Source organism: Gossypium hirsutum, chromosome A13 (assembly GCF_007990345.1).
Source record: "Gossypium hirsutum isolate 1008001.06 chromosome A13, Gossypium_hirsutum_v2.1, whole genome shotgun sequence".
Taxonomy (NCBI): Eukaryota; Viridiplantae; Streptophyta; class Magnoliopsida; order Malvales; family Malvaceae; genus Gossypium; species Gossypium hirsutum.
Genome location: NC_053436.1, coordinates 2,693,656 through 2,714,220, shown reverse-complemented (window position 1 = coordinate 2,714,220; position 20,565 = coordinate 2,693,656). Strand labels below are relative to the sequence as shown.

The following is a 20,565-nucleotide window of genomic DNA, read 5'->3' as shown; positions in this document are numbered from 1 at the left end:
ATTGATAGTGATTAAGTAAAAGAAAAATGAGCATATATGATAAATCCTGCTCTAACAAATAAAGCATGAAATAGAATTCCAGTATATCAAAAATCATGGGTAGAGTAGACTACATCGTTTGCAATTCATACCACAACCATTGACACCCAAAATATGCATCAAAAGAAACAGAAGAAAAGCTTCTTACAGTCAGCATAGGCCAAAATGTTGCCTTCAGTTCTTTATAGATATTAGCCGAGGATTCAAAACGCAAGAACCTCAAAACTACATAATATATACTGTTCTAGATTGCAGCCCAAACTGTTTGATCAAAGATAACTTTTGCTGGAACCACCCACCAGTCATCGAAAGGAAACAAAGCCTGGAACTCAAAGTGTTTCAGTGCTCCATGGAAAGAAAATGACTCAAAGCAGCAAAACATATAAACTATGAACCACAAGTATTACCTCTCAAAACTGGTAATAATAGTGAGAAAGGGATCAATGAAGAGTAAATCCAACAAGGCCCGATCTGAAGGCTTTCCTTCATAACACTACACACAGGCTATACAATATGAGCTGAATGCAATATATGTTTACGTTTAAAGGACTAATAGAGAGAGTGGAGAAGAGAGAGAAACTACTTGTGCAATCTAATTTCCTATTGAATAGACTATCCCACTTATTGCCATTTTGGCTATCACTGGTTTGGCTTTAAGAGCTTGTTCGTATGCAATCCAATTATGTTCTGGAACATATTGGAGTACCTCATAAAGTGTCCATCCCTGTTAATCATTCATAAGAATCAAATAAATACTGAGATAGGAAAAAAAACAATATTGTAGCATTTAGATTTCACTTCATTTTATTTTGAGGACTCCAGCTTTCACTTGGTTTTTGAAAGCTAATCTGCATAAACCTCAAATTTCCAGGAAAGCACAAATCATAAATAAAGACCTCCTTTTTCTTTTACAAGCAATGTTTCAGATTTCATGGTTAGTTTAGAAAGTTATAAACACCTCAACAATTTTCAAGATTAAAATCATAAAATGACGAACGAAAGAGATTAACCAACTCTAGCACAGAGAGAAGTGAAACCAAGGAAAACTACTACCAAGCAAAAATACCCTTCTCAAAACAAGAGCATACCAAAAAAAAAGCTCTTTTGAAATGAATCATTATTCAACTCTAAGTAAAACAGGAAATAGAATTAAAATGCAAAAAAAAATTTGAAAAACCTAGGAGATAACTTACATGCCAATAAACATGATCAATTGTAAGCAACTTGGATACAACAAACGTGTCAAATCCAAGAACGATAGAGGCATTGATTGCTCTACTACTCAACTTCTCGACATCATCATGGCCATCACCATCATCACCGTGACCACCTCCAACTTCTGAAGAAGAAGCCTTCAAAGTTTTGGAGCCATTTGGGAACAAAAGCTTCTTAGGTTCATGGGAATGACTGTTCTTTTTTGAAGCCAATTCTTTGTCCTCTGACTGATTGAATGACCCAATCTGCGCTTCTTGATACCTTTCTTTAGAGCCCAGAAATTAATAAGCAAACAAAACTTTGCGGAAGAGAAATTGGAAAAGAAAAGTACCAATAAGCGCTCGTGCCAAGTCAATTTGCTGCCTTGTAGTTGAAACTGCAGAAAGGAGATAGATGATGAAACAATGAAAGAAGATGATGTGAAGGAAGAAGAAGCAAAAATGTTTACCTGACCTTGGATGAAGGGGAGGAATGCCGGAATCAAAGGGTATGTGAAATGGCTGCTGATTGAGAGTGTTTTTGACGTGAAATTTTGGTAAAGGTAGAATAGGTTTCTTCAAGCAACGAATAGGTAAACGGTGAAGAAGGCACGGAATAGAAATCCCCAAAAATCTCTGTTTAAGCCCGGAATGGAATCCACCCGTACTAAGGTATTACGTTGAACCAAACGCCAGTTGAAGTTGGCCTGAAGAATAGGTTAGTAATAGGCATGTAATGGTTTAGCTATTACCTTCAACCAAAACATGCTCTAAGGGTTCGTTTGGTTCACTGTAATGGAATAGAGCTGTAATTGAATAGAGCTCTAATAAGTAATTCAACTGTTTGGTTGGATGGAATAGAATAGAACTGTAATAGAATTCTTGTGTTTGGTTGAATAGAATGATGTTGTAATAGAATAAGAAAAAAAACTAAAATGAACAGAATACCCTTAGTTGAATTTTTTTTAAGTAGATGATTATTGTTATTATTATTAAATTTTAATAAGATTATTATTAAAAATAATTTAATAAAAATAATAAATAATTTAATCTATTTTACCATAATTATTACTAAATATAATTTAATAAAATTCTTAATATAATTATTATTATATGAATTAAAAAATCATAATATATAATACTATAAAAATAATATATAATCTACTTTATTATTTTTAAACTACACTACATAATATGCGAAGATATCATTAGTGAAACAAATAATTTGATTATTCTACAATAAAAAATAAAATATAAGAAGTAATAAATAACTTGAGAATTATATTTCACATTTAAACATAATATTCATATGTTCCTGGGAATGTTCCTCGAATAATTTTCAAGATTGGAATACTACAATATTTTTTTCTCTAGAAATCGTTAATGAGATAATACAATATTTTTCTCTACAAAATCATTCACTATAAGATTGGAATACTAAAATATTTTTCGCTAGAAATCGCCATTGTAGAAGGACATGATTGAATGTGCAGAGGTTTTGCAATCTATCCCTAGGTTAAAGTAAGGTATTTTTAGCCCGAGCCCAGCCCGGCCCGAATCATTAAAGGACAAAAAAAATCTGCATATTTTTTTTTTATTTTTGAATGCTATTTTCTTGTTGTTTTCTACCTATTTTGCTACCATTTTACTTTATGTTGCTATTATTTTGTTGTTATTGTTTGGATATTGTACAAAATTTATTTTATTGTTAATTTTCTTATTATTTTAAAGGCATTTGTTATTTTTATTATTATTTTAGAAGCATTTGCTTGTTAAGTTACATTTATCTTAGTGTTATTTAAGTCTACATATTTTTTAAAATTTATTTTTAATATGTTGGGAAATATTTATTTTGATATTTTTTGTATTTTTGATGTATTATATATATATTTAAAAATAATATAAAAAAATTAATACAGGCTAGCCGGACCGGGCACGGGTTTTAGTATTTTTATCTGGGTCGGGCTTGGACAAAATTTTAGGCCCATTTTTTGGGCCCAGCCCGGCCCGAGCCCAATAAATGAGCATGATTTTTTAGTTGAGCCTGGCCCGAACTCGACCCGGCCCGGCCCATGAACACCTCTAGTTGTAATTAATTCAATTACATTTACTAACCATTTTAATTGCATTGATATTGATATTTTGTCAATTAATAATTCCTTTTTTTAAAGAATTAATAATTCTTCATTATATTTAAAAGTGGTTATTTTCTTATATTTGTCTTTGATTAAATTAGGAAATACTTTTTAATATTTAATTAAATAAAAAAATGAATATATTATCACAGTAATTAAATATCCATGCACCATAGGAATAGTACTTACTTATAAGATTATATATGACTTTAAAAAAATTATAAGATATATAAATATTAACAAAAATAATATTTTATTGTTTGCTGTTTTTTAACAACAAATAAAGTCTGAAACCTAAACCATAAATTAATAAAACCATTAGCTACTAAATTATAGGTAAACTTTCATTTTGGTCACTAAACTAAAAAAAAGTTACAATTTGGTTAATAAATTATTCAAAAATTTTCATTAAAGTCACTGGACTATTAAAATCGATAGTATATAGCTTTCTCTGTTTACACCACCTGCATCAACCGAAACCTCTTTTTTCCCTTTTCTTCTACAATTCAGTTTTTTTTATGAAACAACTTTAAACGTCATGAATCTGATGTAACGGCCCGTTTTTAGTAAAATCAGAACAGTGAAAATTTATTTTAATATCATTTTAAGATCTACAGCATGATAGTACTATAGTATAAAAAATTTCGTTGAAAAATTTTATCGTTTATGTGTTCGATTTGTGAAAAAGGACTACATCGCGTAAAGTACGAAAGTCGTGTTCCATTAGCTAAAAGTATTAAATAGCTATAGAACTTTAAAGTGGATGTCCTTACTAAGTAATTAGACCATTAAAAGTGATAGTGGATGTGCATGGCTTGGTAATTGTGTAAATTTTAAAGTTAGGTAAGGGTAAAAAGGTAATTAAGTAATAAATGATAAAATTTAAACAAAACAAGATGAAAAGTCTTCATCTTTTACTATGCTAGTGCCTAAAATAAGAAGAAGAAAAGCCATGGGAGTTTTCTAGGCTGCCCATTCTTGCTTTGCTTGCATGTAAGTGTATTTAGGTGTTGTTTTTAACGATTTTTATATTTTCAAGATCGTTATAGCTTAACCTAACTAATTAGGGGATTAATTTGCAAAACTATTGAATTGTTTGAGTTTTGCAATTGATGAACATATTGAGTTTTGAAGTTTTATAGTATGAAAATAATGGTTGTTGATTGATATACATATTTTGTTAAGTGGATTTTGATGAAAATTGTCATTATGGATTAAATTGAGAAATGTGATAAATCATATGATAAATGTGAGAAATGGTGAAATGTATGGGCTGCTATAAGCATGTAGTAAATTCGGCTAGGCTTGGTTAGGGGAGAAATTGCATAAATTTCATTTTACGAGCCTAAGGACTAAATTGTAAAGAAGTCAAAAATATAGGGGTAAATGGTAATTTTGCCATAATGTGATTTTTGGATTGAATTGTATAGAATGAAACTTAAATTAGTTGAATTTGATTATATAGATCAAGAAAAACAACGTACAGACTTAGATCGTGGGAAGAATAAAGCGTTGGATTAAGCGATCAATTCTTCGTACAAATCTGAGGTAAGTTCATGGACTCGAACTTAATGTTATTTCTAATTATTATTTGAATTAAGTATTTCCAAACTTAAAATTGATATAAAATGTATGATTATCATTGAATTAATGTAAGGAAGGTAAATGAAGGAAATTATGGATATAAACCATTGTATAATCGTCGATACGTTCAACTTGAGCTGGGCTCACATTTATCATCGTCGATTTATTTGACTAGCACTAGGTGCAATATCGTTGTCTTATCCAACTAGAGCTGTGCTCACATTCATTATTGTTGGTTTATCCGACTAGCACTGGGTGCAATATCGTTGTCTTGTCCAACTAGAGCTGGGCTCACATTCATTATTTTCGATTTATCCGACTAGCACTAGGTGCAATATCATTGGCTTTTCCAACTAGATCTAGGCTCACATTCATTATTGTCGGTTAATCCAACTAGCATTGAGCACAACCTTTCTGCGGTTTATCGCTAGGCACCGGGTGCCATGTTGTTAATAAATCTTACGATAAGGTTACTTGAATTATTGAATTCTTAATTGGTCAAGATAGAAATTCCTATTAATGGTGATTAGAATTGTACTTAGCTAACAATTGGAACCTAAAAATAATTAGATTAATTTACTTGTTACAGGTTAGATAAATAGTAGACTCGGACATAGCATCCCGCAAGAACCCCGTACTCAAAGTTGTTGACGTTTCCCTTTTGTGTTTTTGGCATGTACCTAGGATGCAAACTATTGTAGCATCTCTTTTGATTATGGAGTCTTGGGTTATATGTTTTTGTAAGTGTAAATACTTGTAAATACATGTTGAAGTCTTATGCTATTTTGGAAGTAAAGTTTGCTTATGAATTGGTCATCTCGCTGATTTACCTTGATTGGTTGATTGATAGATAAAGTAAACATTGAAAGGAAAATTCGATGGATCTCTAAAATGGAATTGACGGTAAAAAGGATCTAGCCCGGACGGGTGATCCTATCTTGATATAGCCCTCCCGAAGAATATGTGGAAAATGGATTTAGCCCGGACGGGTAATCTGAATTAGGGTCTAAATTTAGCTTGGGCTGGTAATTCAGATCCAAGCTCGTTAGAGTAATTGTCGTTGCAGGGGATTTAGCCTGGACTGGTAATCCCGACAATACTCTAACTTTATATTGCAAGGGATTTAGCCTGGACTGGTAATCCCGCTGCAAGGTTGAAGTTTGTGAGAGTGTGCTCTCTGAAATGGAAATGTGCGCACATGAATATGAATTGACGGACCCAGAATTGTACACTAAAAGTGTACCTCTAAAAATCCATCGAATTTTCGATAAATTCAACAGGATAAATATAGAAAAATAACAAGGAAATGGAAATTATGATATTGATGAGCTCATCAATCATGGTATATATTATTGGTACATGGAAATTATTGTACTAACTTGAATGTTGAGTTTGTGCATATTAGGGTAATAATGCATTGAATGGATATGTGAATGTTTATTGTACTTTATTGAAAATATTAGGTAAGTATAATTCTTGTTACATGAGCTTACTAAGCACAAAGCTTACCCCGTTTTCTTTTTCCCTGTTTTGTGGTGTTAAAAGCTCGGAGGTCGGATTTGGTCGGAGACACATCACACTATCAACCTCAGGATTTTGGTATATAAAGAAACTTTATTTTGGAAATCAATGGCATGTATAAGCTAATAAAGTAAATGATTCTGTGAAATGAATGTAGAGTTAGCCATTGGTATGGTTAACAAACCTGGTTTTGGGTATGTGATGACGTTATTTTATAAATATGCATGAATTTATCTTGAAAATATGTTGAATTGGATTGGTTGATGTGGATTGTTTTTGGTTTAAAATTTCAGGGAATGTTAAATATCTATAAAGGGGTTATATTGAGTTAAAAAAATTTTAAAATTTAATCCGTAAACTCCGGTAATACTTCGTACCCTATTCCGGCAATAAATACGGGTAGGGGTATTACAGACATATTCTTAGCACTTAGGTTATGAATTGAGTAGGATTGATATAGGTAAAATGTGCATTTAGTAAATTCAATGGTTGTATGTGATGATGTTACATGCGGTTGAGTTTGAATTTAGGTTGGTTTGAATGCCTATTACAAGATGGTCATATGCAAAATGTTGAATTTAGACTAGAATCAAATTGGGTGAGAAATATGGCTTGGAAAATGACTTATTTTGTCCACATAGGTAGAGACACGGGCATGTGTCTCAGCCATGTGTGACACACGGCTGGTGAAATGTTCATGTTTCCCCTGCAACATCTTTAGAAAACAAGTCAGTAGCTTCACATAGCCTAGCACACGGGCGTGTGACTTGGCCGTGTGGTATAAGTCAGTATACCTTCCAGTTTTCACACGGCCTAAAACACGGCTTGACACACAGGTGTGTGAGGCCATTTCAAATGGTACACGGCCTAGGCACACGGGCGTGTGGTTGGTCGTGTGACATAAGTCAGTGAGTTACACGGGCTCAGACACAGGCTGAGACACGGTCATGTGCCCCCATTGTGAATGCCCACACGGTATGAGACACGAGCTTGTCTCTTGACCTTGTGAGACACACGGTTTGGCCACACGGGCATGTGTCCCCTGTACTTTACAAAAATTTCAATGTTTTTCTAAAATGTTTGTGAGTACTCAGTTTTGTCCTGAACCATCTTTAATGTCTATTTTAGGCTTCAATGGCTCAAATTAGTGACCATATGAATGAATTTGAATGGTTTATATTTGGATTGAGAAATGAATACGAAATGTATAATTGTTTGATGTACAAGTCAAGTAATGCTTTGTAACCATATTCCGACGATGGTTACGAGTTTAGGGTATTACATCTGCAAACTAATATTCAAACAATTTTTTTAAATAGATTAAGCATCAATCTCAATCAATATATAAGTTAACGCAGTCGATTGAGTCTTAGCTTGAGTAGTATATGTATTGTTGTCAATGCAAGAGTATGTGGGTTTAAGTGCGCTGAGACGCATTATCTTCCTATTTATGGGTTAGAGAGGAATTATAGGTAATTCTATACATTGTGTGTCGAAACCTGATTTTAAAAGGGGAGGGTATTTAAAAAAAAACGGGAGTCGCCACCAACCTTTTTAAGTGTGATTGGATCACCTTATAAAACATTTTAGTCTACGAAAATGTGAGAAAATAGGTTCGGGAGTCGATTACGTGCGAAGAAGGATTAGCACCCTGGCAACGCCCAGAATTGGTACCAAATTAGTTTTCTGTCTTGATGTCAAAAGTTTGAAGGAATTTGGAAATAAGATCCCCTTTTTAAAACTATAATAATTTGCTGAAAGTCGAGATTCTTTCGCTCCAAAAGAGTACAAACATCACATCCAGCATGATTGGACTCAATATCTTTAAACTTTCGTGACCGAAATCATCTTGTGATTTATGAAATCTATTTAGAAGGATACTTTAGACATTTAAACAAACAGAAAATCGCAACCCAGCATGTTAGGGCACTACTTCCCGAATGCCTAAATACCAAAAACATTGCCTCACTTTTTAAAATTCTTTTGAATTAAATAAGATATAATTTTTGAAATTAATGATGTACTTTACATATTAGGAAAGATCAATACTAAATAAACCTATCTACATGATATATGCTTTATCATTTCATGTGAATATAGTGTAGAAAATGATAAATAATGACATAACTCACATAATATATATTAATATCTCATGCATATATAATCGTAAAAACGTAAATATACAAACATTATCATTCCATGCAAAATACAATGTGGCGAATAATAAATAGAACAATATAATTACATAATATATATGCAATAATATTTCATGCAAATGTATAAAAACAAAAAATAATATAAAAATAACAAATAATTTATGAGATAAGATTATTATATCAAAACAACATCAAATAGATATGAAAAAGAGTACTAAAATAAACAAACAATTTATGTGCATAAAAAGGATAAAATCTACATACAATTTACAAAGAATAAATGAGGTAAAAATATTTAAAATGATATATATAAATAATAAAGGAAAATTTTAAACAAAGGTTAATATATATGTAAATATATTGTATGATTTAATAACTTAATATATTTATAAAAGATATTAATATATTAAATAGGAACAAAATTTCACATTAAATTTTAAAATATTACGTTCTAAACTCTAAACAATGATATATAAAAATGTAATTTTCAATAATAATTTACAAAATTTTAATAATAAATAGTTTATAATAAAATGATATATAAATAATATAATAAATAATAAAAATAATATAATATGTAATAATTTACATATAAATATAGTAAAATAAATAATATATAAAGTATTTAATAAATAAATTATGCAAAAATATTTAAAAGGATTAAAATTAAATAAAACTAAAGTTCTAGGGCTAATTTTAAAATAACAAAAGAAGGTTTAGGCCTAATTGGGATGCGCACAAAACTCCAAGGGACTCACTGGGCAATTTGCCCTAATCCCGAAACGGCGTCGTTCGCAAAACAAGCCTTATACTGACAGGTGGGACTAAATTGAAACAAAAATAAAGAAGTCAGGGCCAAATTGAAATATAAAATTTAAAATTAAACAAAATTAAAAGAATGAAAAATGGGGAAGGGCTCAAACAGTAATTAGCCCATTTACCAAAAACGCGCGGATCCTCCCTGGGTCACGGGTCAACACGCGGATCTTCAGTCTTAAAACGATGCCGTTTTGAAGCTTATTGTTTTAAGCGAAACGACATTGTTTTCATAAGGCTATATAAGTCAAATTTTAACCCTAAAATCATTTTAAACCCGATTTAAAAAAAAACAAAAACAAAAACATCCTCTGAAAGAGGGTTGAGAGCTGGTCCTCGGAGCTCTGTCGAGCCTCCGTCCAAGGGCTTACACGCGCCTACGTAACTCTGTCAACACCGCCTCTTACGGTGGCCGGAAGCTGGAAAGCTCCGATTTTTAGCGCAAATCCATCGGTAAATTCCCCTTCTTTATATTCTTAGCAATATTTGTATGTATTCACAACGAAAACAAAAAAAACAAAAACAAAAGTAAATCACCTCTGTTTCTTGATTTTTATTGTATATATGCCTGTAAAAGACCTCATATCCTTGATAAACTACTGTATTTTATTGTATATAAAAAAAACTCCCCCTTTACATCATTTTGATTCGGGCTTTTTATAGCCACTGAAAATAATATTTACATGCTTGATTTTATTCCCTGCCATATTTGTATTGCCTCTGTTGTTCTTCTTTCCTTTTTTTGCAGGTACTAGCGAGAAATTCAGCGACGATGGGGTGTTGATTTGTATGCAGATTACGACAGTCACGGCGCTGATGGAGGCGTCGATGAAGGGTCACTGAAATGTCGCGAGACGAAGGGGCGTGATGTTTGGAGTTTGCGGCGCGAAGCTTCTGGAAACCCTAGGGTTTCCAGATTCAGTTTAGGCATTGGGCCTTCCTGGGTCTCATTAATTTGGGTTTAGTTCGGGTTAAAGGGCTTTTAAGTGTAATGGGCTACTAGGTTAATGGGTATTCTGGTTTAGACCAGTTGGGTTACAAGTGTAGCCATCAGGCCTTTAGGCCTGTTTATTGTAAATGGACTTTTATTATTTCCTTAATTTTATTTCTGTTTTTATTTATTTATTTTACGGGCCCGGGCAATTTTGAGCTATTACATTGTGTCCAAAAATATATAAGTTAAGGGATAAACCCACATTTTAAATATGTCATTAAAAATAAATCTAATGTAAAAATCTAGGGCACGTTTGGTTCGCTGTAATGAAATAGAACTGTAATGGTATAGAGTTGTATTGGAATAGAGTTATAATAGAATAGAGCTGTAATTAGTAATTCAATTGTTTGGTTGAATGGAATGGAATAGAACTGTAATGGCATTCTTGTGTTTGGTTGAATGGAATGATGTTGTAATAGTATAAGAAAAAGACTAAAATAACCAGAGTACCCTTAACAGATTTTTTTAAGTACATAATTATCGTTATTAAATTTTACTAAGATTATTATTAAAATAATAAATAATTTAATCATGTTTTAATATAATTATTACTAAATATAATTAAATAAAAATAAAAATATATAATTTAATAACATTCTTAATATTCTTAATAATTTTTTAGTAAAATTTTACCTAAAATTATTATTAACATATGAATTAATACATATTATTTCCCTTAAACTAGATAAATATTATTTATTTATTTTATTAATACATATTTTGTATATTTAAATTTATTAGACTTAATAATAAAATAAGAATATTATGGTAAAAATTAATATCAAGAGATATTTTTATAAATTATATTTCAAATATTAATTTGTTCAAAATTTCTTTTGGGTATTTTTTATATAGTACTATATAAAAAAATCATGTATTTATATTTAAAAAAATTATTTTTTAAAATTGATTTAACACCCACCTAATTATAGAAAATTTAATATTATTTTTTAGTGTTTTTATTTTTCTCTTTTTTTTATGGTCCCTCTCTCTCATCTTCTTCCTTTAATATTTTCTCTTCTCGTCTTCTTCCTCATTACTCTTAACCACTTATCTTCTTCATCTAATTTTCTCTTAACATGAATTGGAATTAATTACCAACAGTCCACCACCGGTGGCGCCATTGTCCACTATTTCACTTGCTCCAAAAGCTACTAATTTAAGCTTTTTTTTTCATCTTCTTGTTTTCTCCCTTTATTTATCTATTATATGTAAGAAAAATGAGTAAGAAAGCTTCCCTTTCAAAATCAAATTTTATGGATCTATTATTAAGAAATGGGTTTTAGTTTTAGTTTTTTGGTTATCTTCTGGAAATTGATCAAGAGCTGAAAGTGTTGAGAAAAGAATTTTTATTCTTTCTTATTATGTTCTAGAAATTGATGGAGAGTAGAAGAGAATGAGGAATAAAATTAAAGTAAAAACAAAATGGAAACAGAAATGGGTTCTGCAATTTATTTTTGAAGCTTTTGAAAATGACTAAGAGTGGGTTTGAAAAAAAATACCGGGTAAAATTGACTAAAACAAAAAAAATTTATTTGTGTTGATGTTGAATAGCTACTCTTAACTTTTTTTACTGAATGTTGATTCGATGAATTTAATGAATAGAGAAGAAATGGATTCCACTGAATAACCTACTAATGAATCAAACTATTGAATTATTGTTCAACATTGAATCTGAAGTGAATGGAGTGGCTGCCAACCAAAGATGCTGCTATTTTTTTTCTGTTTTTGTAGTTTTCGATAAAAATGTTTAATGTTATTCTTCTTTTGTTTGAGAAATATATGGTTCATATTTCGGTTATTTATTTGTAATTACACTATTACTTGTCAACCAACTTGGAACTTACACTATTACTTGTCAACCAACTTGGAACTCTTACTTGTTCCTTTCTTATTTAAGGTGGGGTTGTCAATTGTCAATTGTCAATTGTCAATCGGCTGCCTCTCCTTTCCCATCCCAAATGTATTATTCAACGTTAGCCATTCTCTTGGTACTCCTTGTACCACTTTGTTCCTTTATCTACTTCTTCCGCCCACGACACCACCACAAAAATGGCCGGAAGCCTCCACCCGGTCCTGCTCCTCTTCCCATTATTGGTAACCTCCATATGCTAGGGAACCTTCCTCACCAAACCCTTCACCATCTTGGCAAAAAATATGGACCCATAATGTCAATAAAGCTAGGCTATGTACCGACCATTGTGGTATCATCACCTGAAGCCACTGAACTGTTCCTCAAGGTCCATGACCTTGTTTGTGCTTCCAAGCCTAACCTCCAATCTACCGAGTAATTGACCTACAGTGGCAAGGGCTTGGCTTTTGCCCCCTACGGTTCCTATTGGCGAACTATACGGAAATGGTGCACTTTGCACTTCCTTAGTGCTTCAAAAATCGAATGTTCTGCCCCAGTTAGGAAGGAAGAGGTGGTGTCATTGGTTGAATCGGTGAGGAAAGCAGTGACGGTGGGTGAGACGGTGGACCTTAGCCGGAAGTTAGGTAGGGTTATTGAAGTAATGATGTGTAAAGTGATTTTCGGGCAGTCTATGGATGATAAATTCCAATTTAAACCGCTAGTTGACGAGACCATGCTCTTGGCTGGGGTTTTCAATCTATCAGATTATCTACCTTTTCTTGCTCCACTTGACTTTCAGGTGAATATCCTTTCTTTTCTCATTTTATCCTATTTTATATGCACTGTTTTCCTTTTCACAATTTATTTGTAATTACTTGCTCCATCTTGGGTTTTTTTCTTTTATCAAAATAATATAAAAATAAATAAATTATGAAAATTGTATAAGATGTCGCTTTTTATAAAAATAATATAAAATTTATTTACGAAAATGAGTTGTTTGTTACCGTGCAAACAGGTGTCATTTGACACATCGGCTACGTCACAACTTTTTCGACCAATCATCAGCCAATAATTATGTTTTTTCTTTAAAAACATTATTAGTGCCATCACTGTGTCTAGTGAAACCAGTGTATATCTTTTTAAAAATATTTGTATTTTCACAAGTATACATGATGAGAGAAAAATGAAATATATATATATTTTTAAGTGGATGTTGCCAATGTATCAAGGCACACCCTTCTAAATTAGAAAAAAAAAATCTATCATGAAAACAAGAGCTGAAGTTAAAAAAAAAAAAAAGCCTATCACCAATAATATTTCATCGAACCAAAAAAACTGATCAAATTGAGAACTGGTGACTTAATCGGTTCAACCATCAGTTTGGTTTTAAAGAAAAAAATAAAAATATATATGTACAAGAGAAAAAAAATTTGCCTTTTTTAACACGTCATCTTTTTAAAAAATAGGTTTAATAGTTTAAATAACAATTGAACTAACGAGAAAGGATTATACGAAACTATGATTGTATATCATCTATATCCTTTTCTAATAGGAGAATAACAAATTAGATTTTTCCTCTCGATTTTTAGCTTTTTTTCTTCTGAAAAAAATTCAAATCCAATTGAAAATGCTAAAAATCAAGAGGAAAAATCTTATTTGTCATTATCTTATTGGAATGAGATATGGATGACGTGGAATCACAACTTCATACAATCCACAATCTTGAACTAACATATATACCAATTTGGGGAAAAAAAGTAGTTTACAGAGGCGAATCTAAGGGGGCTGACAAGGAAAAATTGTTATTTAGGTCTTTTAGAAATTTTTAAAATTTTAATTTAGTAAAGATAAAATTGCACTTTGGCCTCCTAAAATTATAAAAATTTGATTTAATCCTTTAAAAATTATAAATATATAAACTATTAAAATTTAAAATTTCATTTCTGGCTTCGCCCCTGGTTGTTTAGGTATCACTTGTAACTAAAAAAATATTTAGGTGCCAAACTGGAAAAAATGTATAGTTTAGGTACCAATTTATGGGTTAAGCTTATTTTTTAAAATAGATTTAACGGTTTGACTAATGATTAACTTAACAGAGGTACCAACTTGAAAAAAAAAAGTAATTTAAGTGTCACATGTGACTGAAAAAAATTTAGATACCAAGATGGAAAAATCAGTATAGTTTAAGTACCAATTTATGAGTTAAACCTTATATAATTAATTAGGGATTGCAAATAATGTGTTAGGAAAGATCCATGAAATAACTTTTTTAATAAAATAACATTATGTTTAAAAAGTGAAAGGTTATTAATAGAGTAAATAATATTTATAAAAACTTATTTTTATAATTAAATAATTTAAAAAAAAAACTACCGAGTTATGACTTACAAATTGAGAGTGACATAAAATACATTTTAAATAAAATAATTATAAATTTAATAAATATTTAATATATTACTCCATCGAGCTTCAAGTTTTAAAAATATTCACAAATTATTCGCAACTAGAACTTCAAGGTTCAACCTTTAAAACAAAAATTCAAGCTCCAAAAATACTAGTCTCTTCTCCCTTCAACCTAAAGGTGTTCATGGGTCGGTATTAAATATAATAATAATATATTTTATGTTTGTTCAAGTTCGGTTTGATCCAGAATATGAGTTTAAAATTTTATCTAAACTCATTTAAATTTGCAAAAAATTAACTCAAGCCTATTTTAGGCTCGTCCATATTTTTTTTATTTTTTTAAAATATTTATATTATATTATTTTAATATTTAATAATTTTATACATTTTTATTTTTTGAAATTTTTTATATAATCATATTAACATTATTTTAATGTTTACATTAGAGTGGTATTATATATTTACTATAGGTTTGTTTTTTAATGTGTTATAAATTACATAATATAAAGTATTATAAACTTTAAAACGGGTTGAACCAGACTTAAGCCTTGAATGTTTAAGCTCGAGCCCAACCCATATTTTAAATGGGCCTAATTTTTTTGCCTAAACTCATTTTTCGAACCTAATATTTTTGCCCAAACCCCTAAATTTCGGACAGGCCTTCAAGCCTAAATAGATAACCCGATCCATGAACAAATTACTTCAACCCCTTTCCTTTTTTTTTAAAAAAAAAGTCAAGTTTCATGCTTTTAGTTGTTTTGCGTCACACTAGTTCTTATGATTTTTTAAATTATTTGTTGCACTTTAATCATTGAAAATCGTTTCAATTGATTAAATTATTTTTAAATCATAAAAATAAAAAAGAGAAAACCTATTCAACGGTTGATTTAATCAATCGGTCTAGACTAGTTATAAAGAAGTACTGTTTTAAGAGTTTAATTATGTTTGAATAATTTGATTTTATAAATTTTTAAAAGATTAAAATACTTGATGAATCTCAAGTTGTGACATAGTGGTTGTATCTTTACCTTCCTTAGAAATTATCTAGTTCGAATTAAATATATATATATATATTTGAGTGACCAAATAAATCTAGTATTTTCAGAAAGACTTGAGAGAAATGAAGAATAAAATATTATATTACAGATTCCATCTATCGTTTCACTGCAGGGATATAGAAGAAGGCTTAAGAGGACAAGCAATGGGCTTCACGCAATTATTGACAAAATGATTGATGAACATTTACAAGGGACTAACGCCAAGGAACAAAAACCTTACACAGATTTCTTTCATGTAATGGTTTCATTGTTGAATACGCCCATTAACCCTAACGATGAAGAGCAGCGGTACTTCATTGGTAGAGAAAACATCAAGGCCATAATGGTGGACATGGTGGCAGCTTCATTTGAGACCACAACTACAGCCATTGAGTGGACACTTGCAGAGCTTCTAAGGCATCAATGGTTGTTCTCCAGCAAGAACTAGAAAGAATTGTTGGAAGGCATAGAATGGTAGAAGAGTCGGATCTACCGAAGCTTACTTACTTAGATATGGTCATCAAAGAGAGTTTAAGGTTGCATCCGGTGGCGCCCTTTCTACTTTCACGTGAATCGACAGAAGATATCACCATTAATGGATATTTCATTCCAAAGAAGTCACGAATTTTAGTGAATATTTGGTCCATCGGGCGAGACCATAAAGTATGGTCAAACAATGCTGAAGAGTTCTTTCCAGAAAGGTTCAAGGATAGCAACATAGACGTTCGAGGACATGATTTCCAACTCATCCCGTTTGGGAGTGGCCGTAGAGGATGTCCTGGAATGCAGTTGGGATTGACCACCATGCGTTTAATTATAGCTCAATTAGTTCATTGCTTTGATTGGGAGTTGCCTGATAGGATGTTACCTAATGAACTTGATATGACTGCGAAGATTGGACTCACGTTTCCAAGGGCTAATCATTTGCTTGCAAACCCAACTTACCGTTAAGTTAGTTAAAGTGTGTTAATTAAGATCAGTACGTTAAGATACATATCAATTATCGAAAAAATAAAGGTAACTATCACAGTCCCATTATTTTAATGTGAGTTCCTCAGTCGAAGGTTCTCATTTGGGCTTAGTTATGGGTTGCTATGTTACCCTTTCATCAACTTAGGGTTGCAGTTAAAAAGTGTTTTTTAAAAATACTTTTAGAATTTATCTCTTAAATATTATTTATGCTCATAAAAGATACTTTTGAAAAGCAATGGGAAATAAAAATAAAGTAGTTTTGAAAAGTTAGGTAGGAAAGTGCTATGAAAAAGTATAATTTGTTAATTTTTAGTTCTCTATTATTGCAAAAAAAAATTACGCTTGATGGTTTAAATATTCTTTTTAAATATGATAGTCAAAAGTAAAAAATTAATTAAGATATATGATATTTAAATAATTAATATTATGATACATGAAATATAAATTATTTGTAAAATTTACAAAAATATTTTAATAATTAAATATAATAATAAATAATATTTGAGTAATTTAATATAAAAATAAACTATATTCAAATAATTTAATATAATAATATATAAAATATAAATGATATTCAAATAATTTTTTATATACCTTTTAAAATATAAATAGTTAATATAAATAAAGATATTTTGATATTTTTCACTTCCAAATACAAAAGCCAAAAACTAAAAGTTCTTTAAACCTAGCTTTTGCATTTGAGTGGAAAAACACTTTTTTGTCTTTGATTCCAAAAGCCAAGTGTTCTTCATTAACTTCTATGATGGAAAAACACTTTACTTCTAGTTTTAAAGTGTTTTTCCCCACAATGGAAAACGCATCCTTAAGCTTTACAAGTATAAAAATAATACAAATCCATAATTAGCTGAAATCATAAATTTTACTAGATTTTATATATTTGAATTAAAATTCTTTAGTGGATTGTTCTATTCAACAATGTAAAATAACGTTCACAATTACAACTATATGAAGTTCATCATTCTTATTAAATGTAATATTTTTTACCTAAATTTAGGCCCGGCCCTGGAGGTCGTAGGGAGGTGCGGCCACCTAGGGCTCAAAGCTGGAATGGGTTCGAAATATTATTTTTCAATTTTTAAGAGGCCCAAAAAAATTTTTAACTTTTAAAGGTCAAAAAATTTGTTATCAACTTTTAAGGGGCCCCAAATTTTTTTTTCTAACTTTTAAAGGCTCAAAAAAAATTTTCTACCAACTTTTAAGGGACATAAAAAAAAGTATTTACCAACTTTTAATGAACCTAAAACTTCTATTTTATTATTTTGCCTAAGACCTTAAAAATATTAAGAACGGAACTACCAGAATCCACAGGTTTACTCGAGTAAGCGATATTACAATTAAATGACTTATAAACTTTCATTAGCTAACCTGACATTATCAAGGTCCCATTTAACATTTTAAGCCATTACCCAAGTCCTATTATGAAGCAATTACGTATAGAAATTATCCAGCATCGAGTTAAGGGCTTAAGGCATAAAAGCACATTGTTAAGCATTTCAGGCTAAAAATATCGAGACTTGTACCTTAAATCTTGAGACTTAGTTGTTTACTATAGAATTTAGCTATTGACTTTGTAAGTTTAGAGACTTGGGTGCAAGGAATAAAAATTGATCAAATTTAAAATCAATCCAAATCATTTTCAAACATCTTCATTTCACACCACAATGTTTCTGATCCTTTCAAATTTTTATCACAACTCTTTCAACTTTTAAATTATTGAAATTAGGGAATTAGATTTTAATGCCAAGGGAGTGGCCACTAGAACTATTTAAGACAATTTTCATATTTGATATGCTGACAATTTATTAAATGGTATTTATGGGTTGTGCTGAGTATATGGATGATATCTAGTCTATCAATGAAGTTCATATAACTTGGGGAAACATATTTTGAAGATTGGATCGAATCAGATCACCTTGTTTAATCCTTTGGATCGTGGATGTCATAACTATTTTAATGAAAAACGGGGTCGACTTTATTTGGACATGAAAACAAAAAAAAAGGAGTCACCACCAATCCTTTTTGAGGAGGTGTGATCGGATCACCTCATAAAAATGGTTATTTTTAATAAATATTTTGATTTATTTAAACAACGATTTTGGTCCACGAAATTCAAAAAATGGGTTCAGGAGTCGATTACGCACGAGGAAGGATTAGCACCCTCGATATGCTCAAAATTGGTACCTAGTTGATTAATTAGTGTCTTAGTGTCGAAGATTTGAAAACTTGAAAGAATTTAAAATACGATTCCTTTTTGTATTAATGCTAATTTAAAAATGATCGAATAAATTGAAACGGATGTTAAAGACCTTCTCATCTCGAAGTAATAAAATGTCACACCCAGTAAGTTGGGACACAACATCTCGAGCCTTCAAGAATGAGCTTGCCTTTTATTTAAAATTCATGTATTTTAACCCCATTTTTAAAAAGATATTCGGTTATTTAGGGTAAATGAGAAAAATTGAGACCCAGTAAGTTAGGGCATGATATCTTGAACTTCCAAATATCGGATGTAAGCACTAAATTTTTGTCCGACTAGAGTTTGTGTTAATTTTCAAAATTTCAAAAAAAAAAAATTAAAAAATAAAAATTGCATTTTGACACCTAAACTTTTCCTAAATTTCATTTTGACCCTTAAACTTTCTTTAAATTTCACTTAGACCCCTAAACTTTCATTAAATTTCATTTTAATCCTAAATTTTCTAAAAATTACATTTAGCCCCAGAAGTTTTGCTGCATTTGCGATTTGGTCCTTCAGACAAGTTACATGATTTGGGGCACCCACTTCCAGATTTTCAGGCCATAAACATGGGTGGCTGCTCCTTCCCCACTTGCTACCTGCAAAAAAAGAAGCAAAACCAACTATAAAAGGAGTTTAAACTCCAAAAATCAAGAACCCCCATGAATCAAAAAAAAAAGAGAGAAGAAAGTTTCGAAAAAAAAGAAAAAGGAAGGAAAAGAGAAGAGAGAAGGAAGAGAGGAGGGGAAGAGGAGAGCCCAACCACAACCACCGAGGGCGGAGGAGATCGACGCAAGTGGCAGCGGCGGTGAAAGAGGCTAGAGCTGAAAGAGGGAAGGAAGAAGAAGAGAAGAAAGAAAAAAAAAAGAGAAAAAAGGGGAAAGAAAAAAAATAAAAAAAAATGATATATCGGGTCGACCCGACCCGGATTCAACCCGCGAACCGACCCAACAGGCCCAGCAGTAGCAGGCCAGCCCAAAAAAAAAACAAAGCAAAAAAAAGCAGCAAAAAAAAGAAGAAGAAAGAAGCAGAAAAAAAGAATAAGAAAGAAGCAGCCCACTTTGTGCAGCCCAGTAGCGCAGCAGGCCACTGCCCAGCCCAACAGCAGCTGACCCAGCAGACCAGCAGCAGATTCGGCCCAGCAGACTGTCCAGCAGGCCTAGGCCCAACGCCCAGCAAAAAAAATAAGGAAAAAAAAAAGAAAAAGAAAAAAGGAAAAGGGGGCTTTTGGTAATTTCTCATTTTTTTTTAAATTTAGTCCATTTATTTAAATATTATATTATTTCAATTAAATTAGCATTTTTTAGATAGTTTTTAGAAATATTGTTACATTTATTTTACTTGTATTTAAAAATAAAAAATATTTAATGCATAAGACAACAAACCGATTAATTTTAAATCATCGAATTCATTGCTATGTTGGTGAATATCGATGGCTTATGTTAAATACGGGACGCCCTTCTAAAAAATCGAAAATATTCAAAATTCCTCGTATTTTAATAAAAATTCTCGTGTTTTATTAGGATCCCGATTAAAGATTAAATTGAATTGATTTAACACTAATTCGATGGTTTCATCGCCATATCGGGGTAATATCATCGACTCG

At 31.1% G+C, this 20,565-nt stretch overlaps 1 protein-coding gene, 1 long non-coding RNA gene and 1 pseudogene across 2 annotated transcripts; 2 read left to right on the top strand and 1 right to left on the bottom strand.

Annotated features, from left to right (window-relative positions):
• Positions 1-59: 59 nt before the first annotated feature.
• On the bottom strand, positions 60-1,907 carry LOC121212164 (uncharacterized; the record flags this gene model as incomplete). Its single annotated transcript, XM_041084467.1, has 6 exons — positions 60-361; positions 447-532; positions 623-763; positions 1,233-1,519; positions 1,586-1,630; positions 1,703-1,907. Coding segments are annotated over 4 exons (669 nt in total), but the record flags the coding sequence as incomplete, so codon positions are not given.
• A 7,677-nt stretch (positions 1,908-9,584) lies between these two features.
• LOC121212163 (uncharacterized) lies at positions 9,585-10,597 on the top strand. Its single transcript, XR_005907360.1, has 2 exons — positions 9,585-9,897; positions 10,193-10,597. It is a non-coding gene; the product is annotated as an uncharacterized lncRNA (long non-coding RNA).
• A 1,760-nt stretch (positions 10,598-12,357) lies between these two features.
• On the top strand, positions 12,358-16,947 carry LOC121212162 (cytochrome P450 CYP736A12-like; annotated as a pseudogene).
• Positions 16,948-20,565: the final 3,618 nt, after the last annotated feature.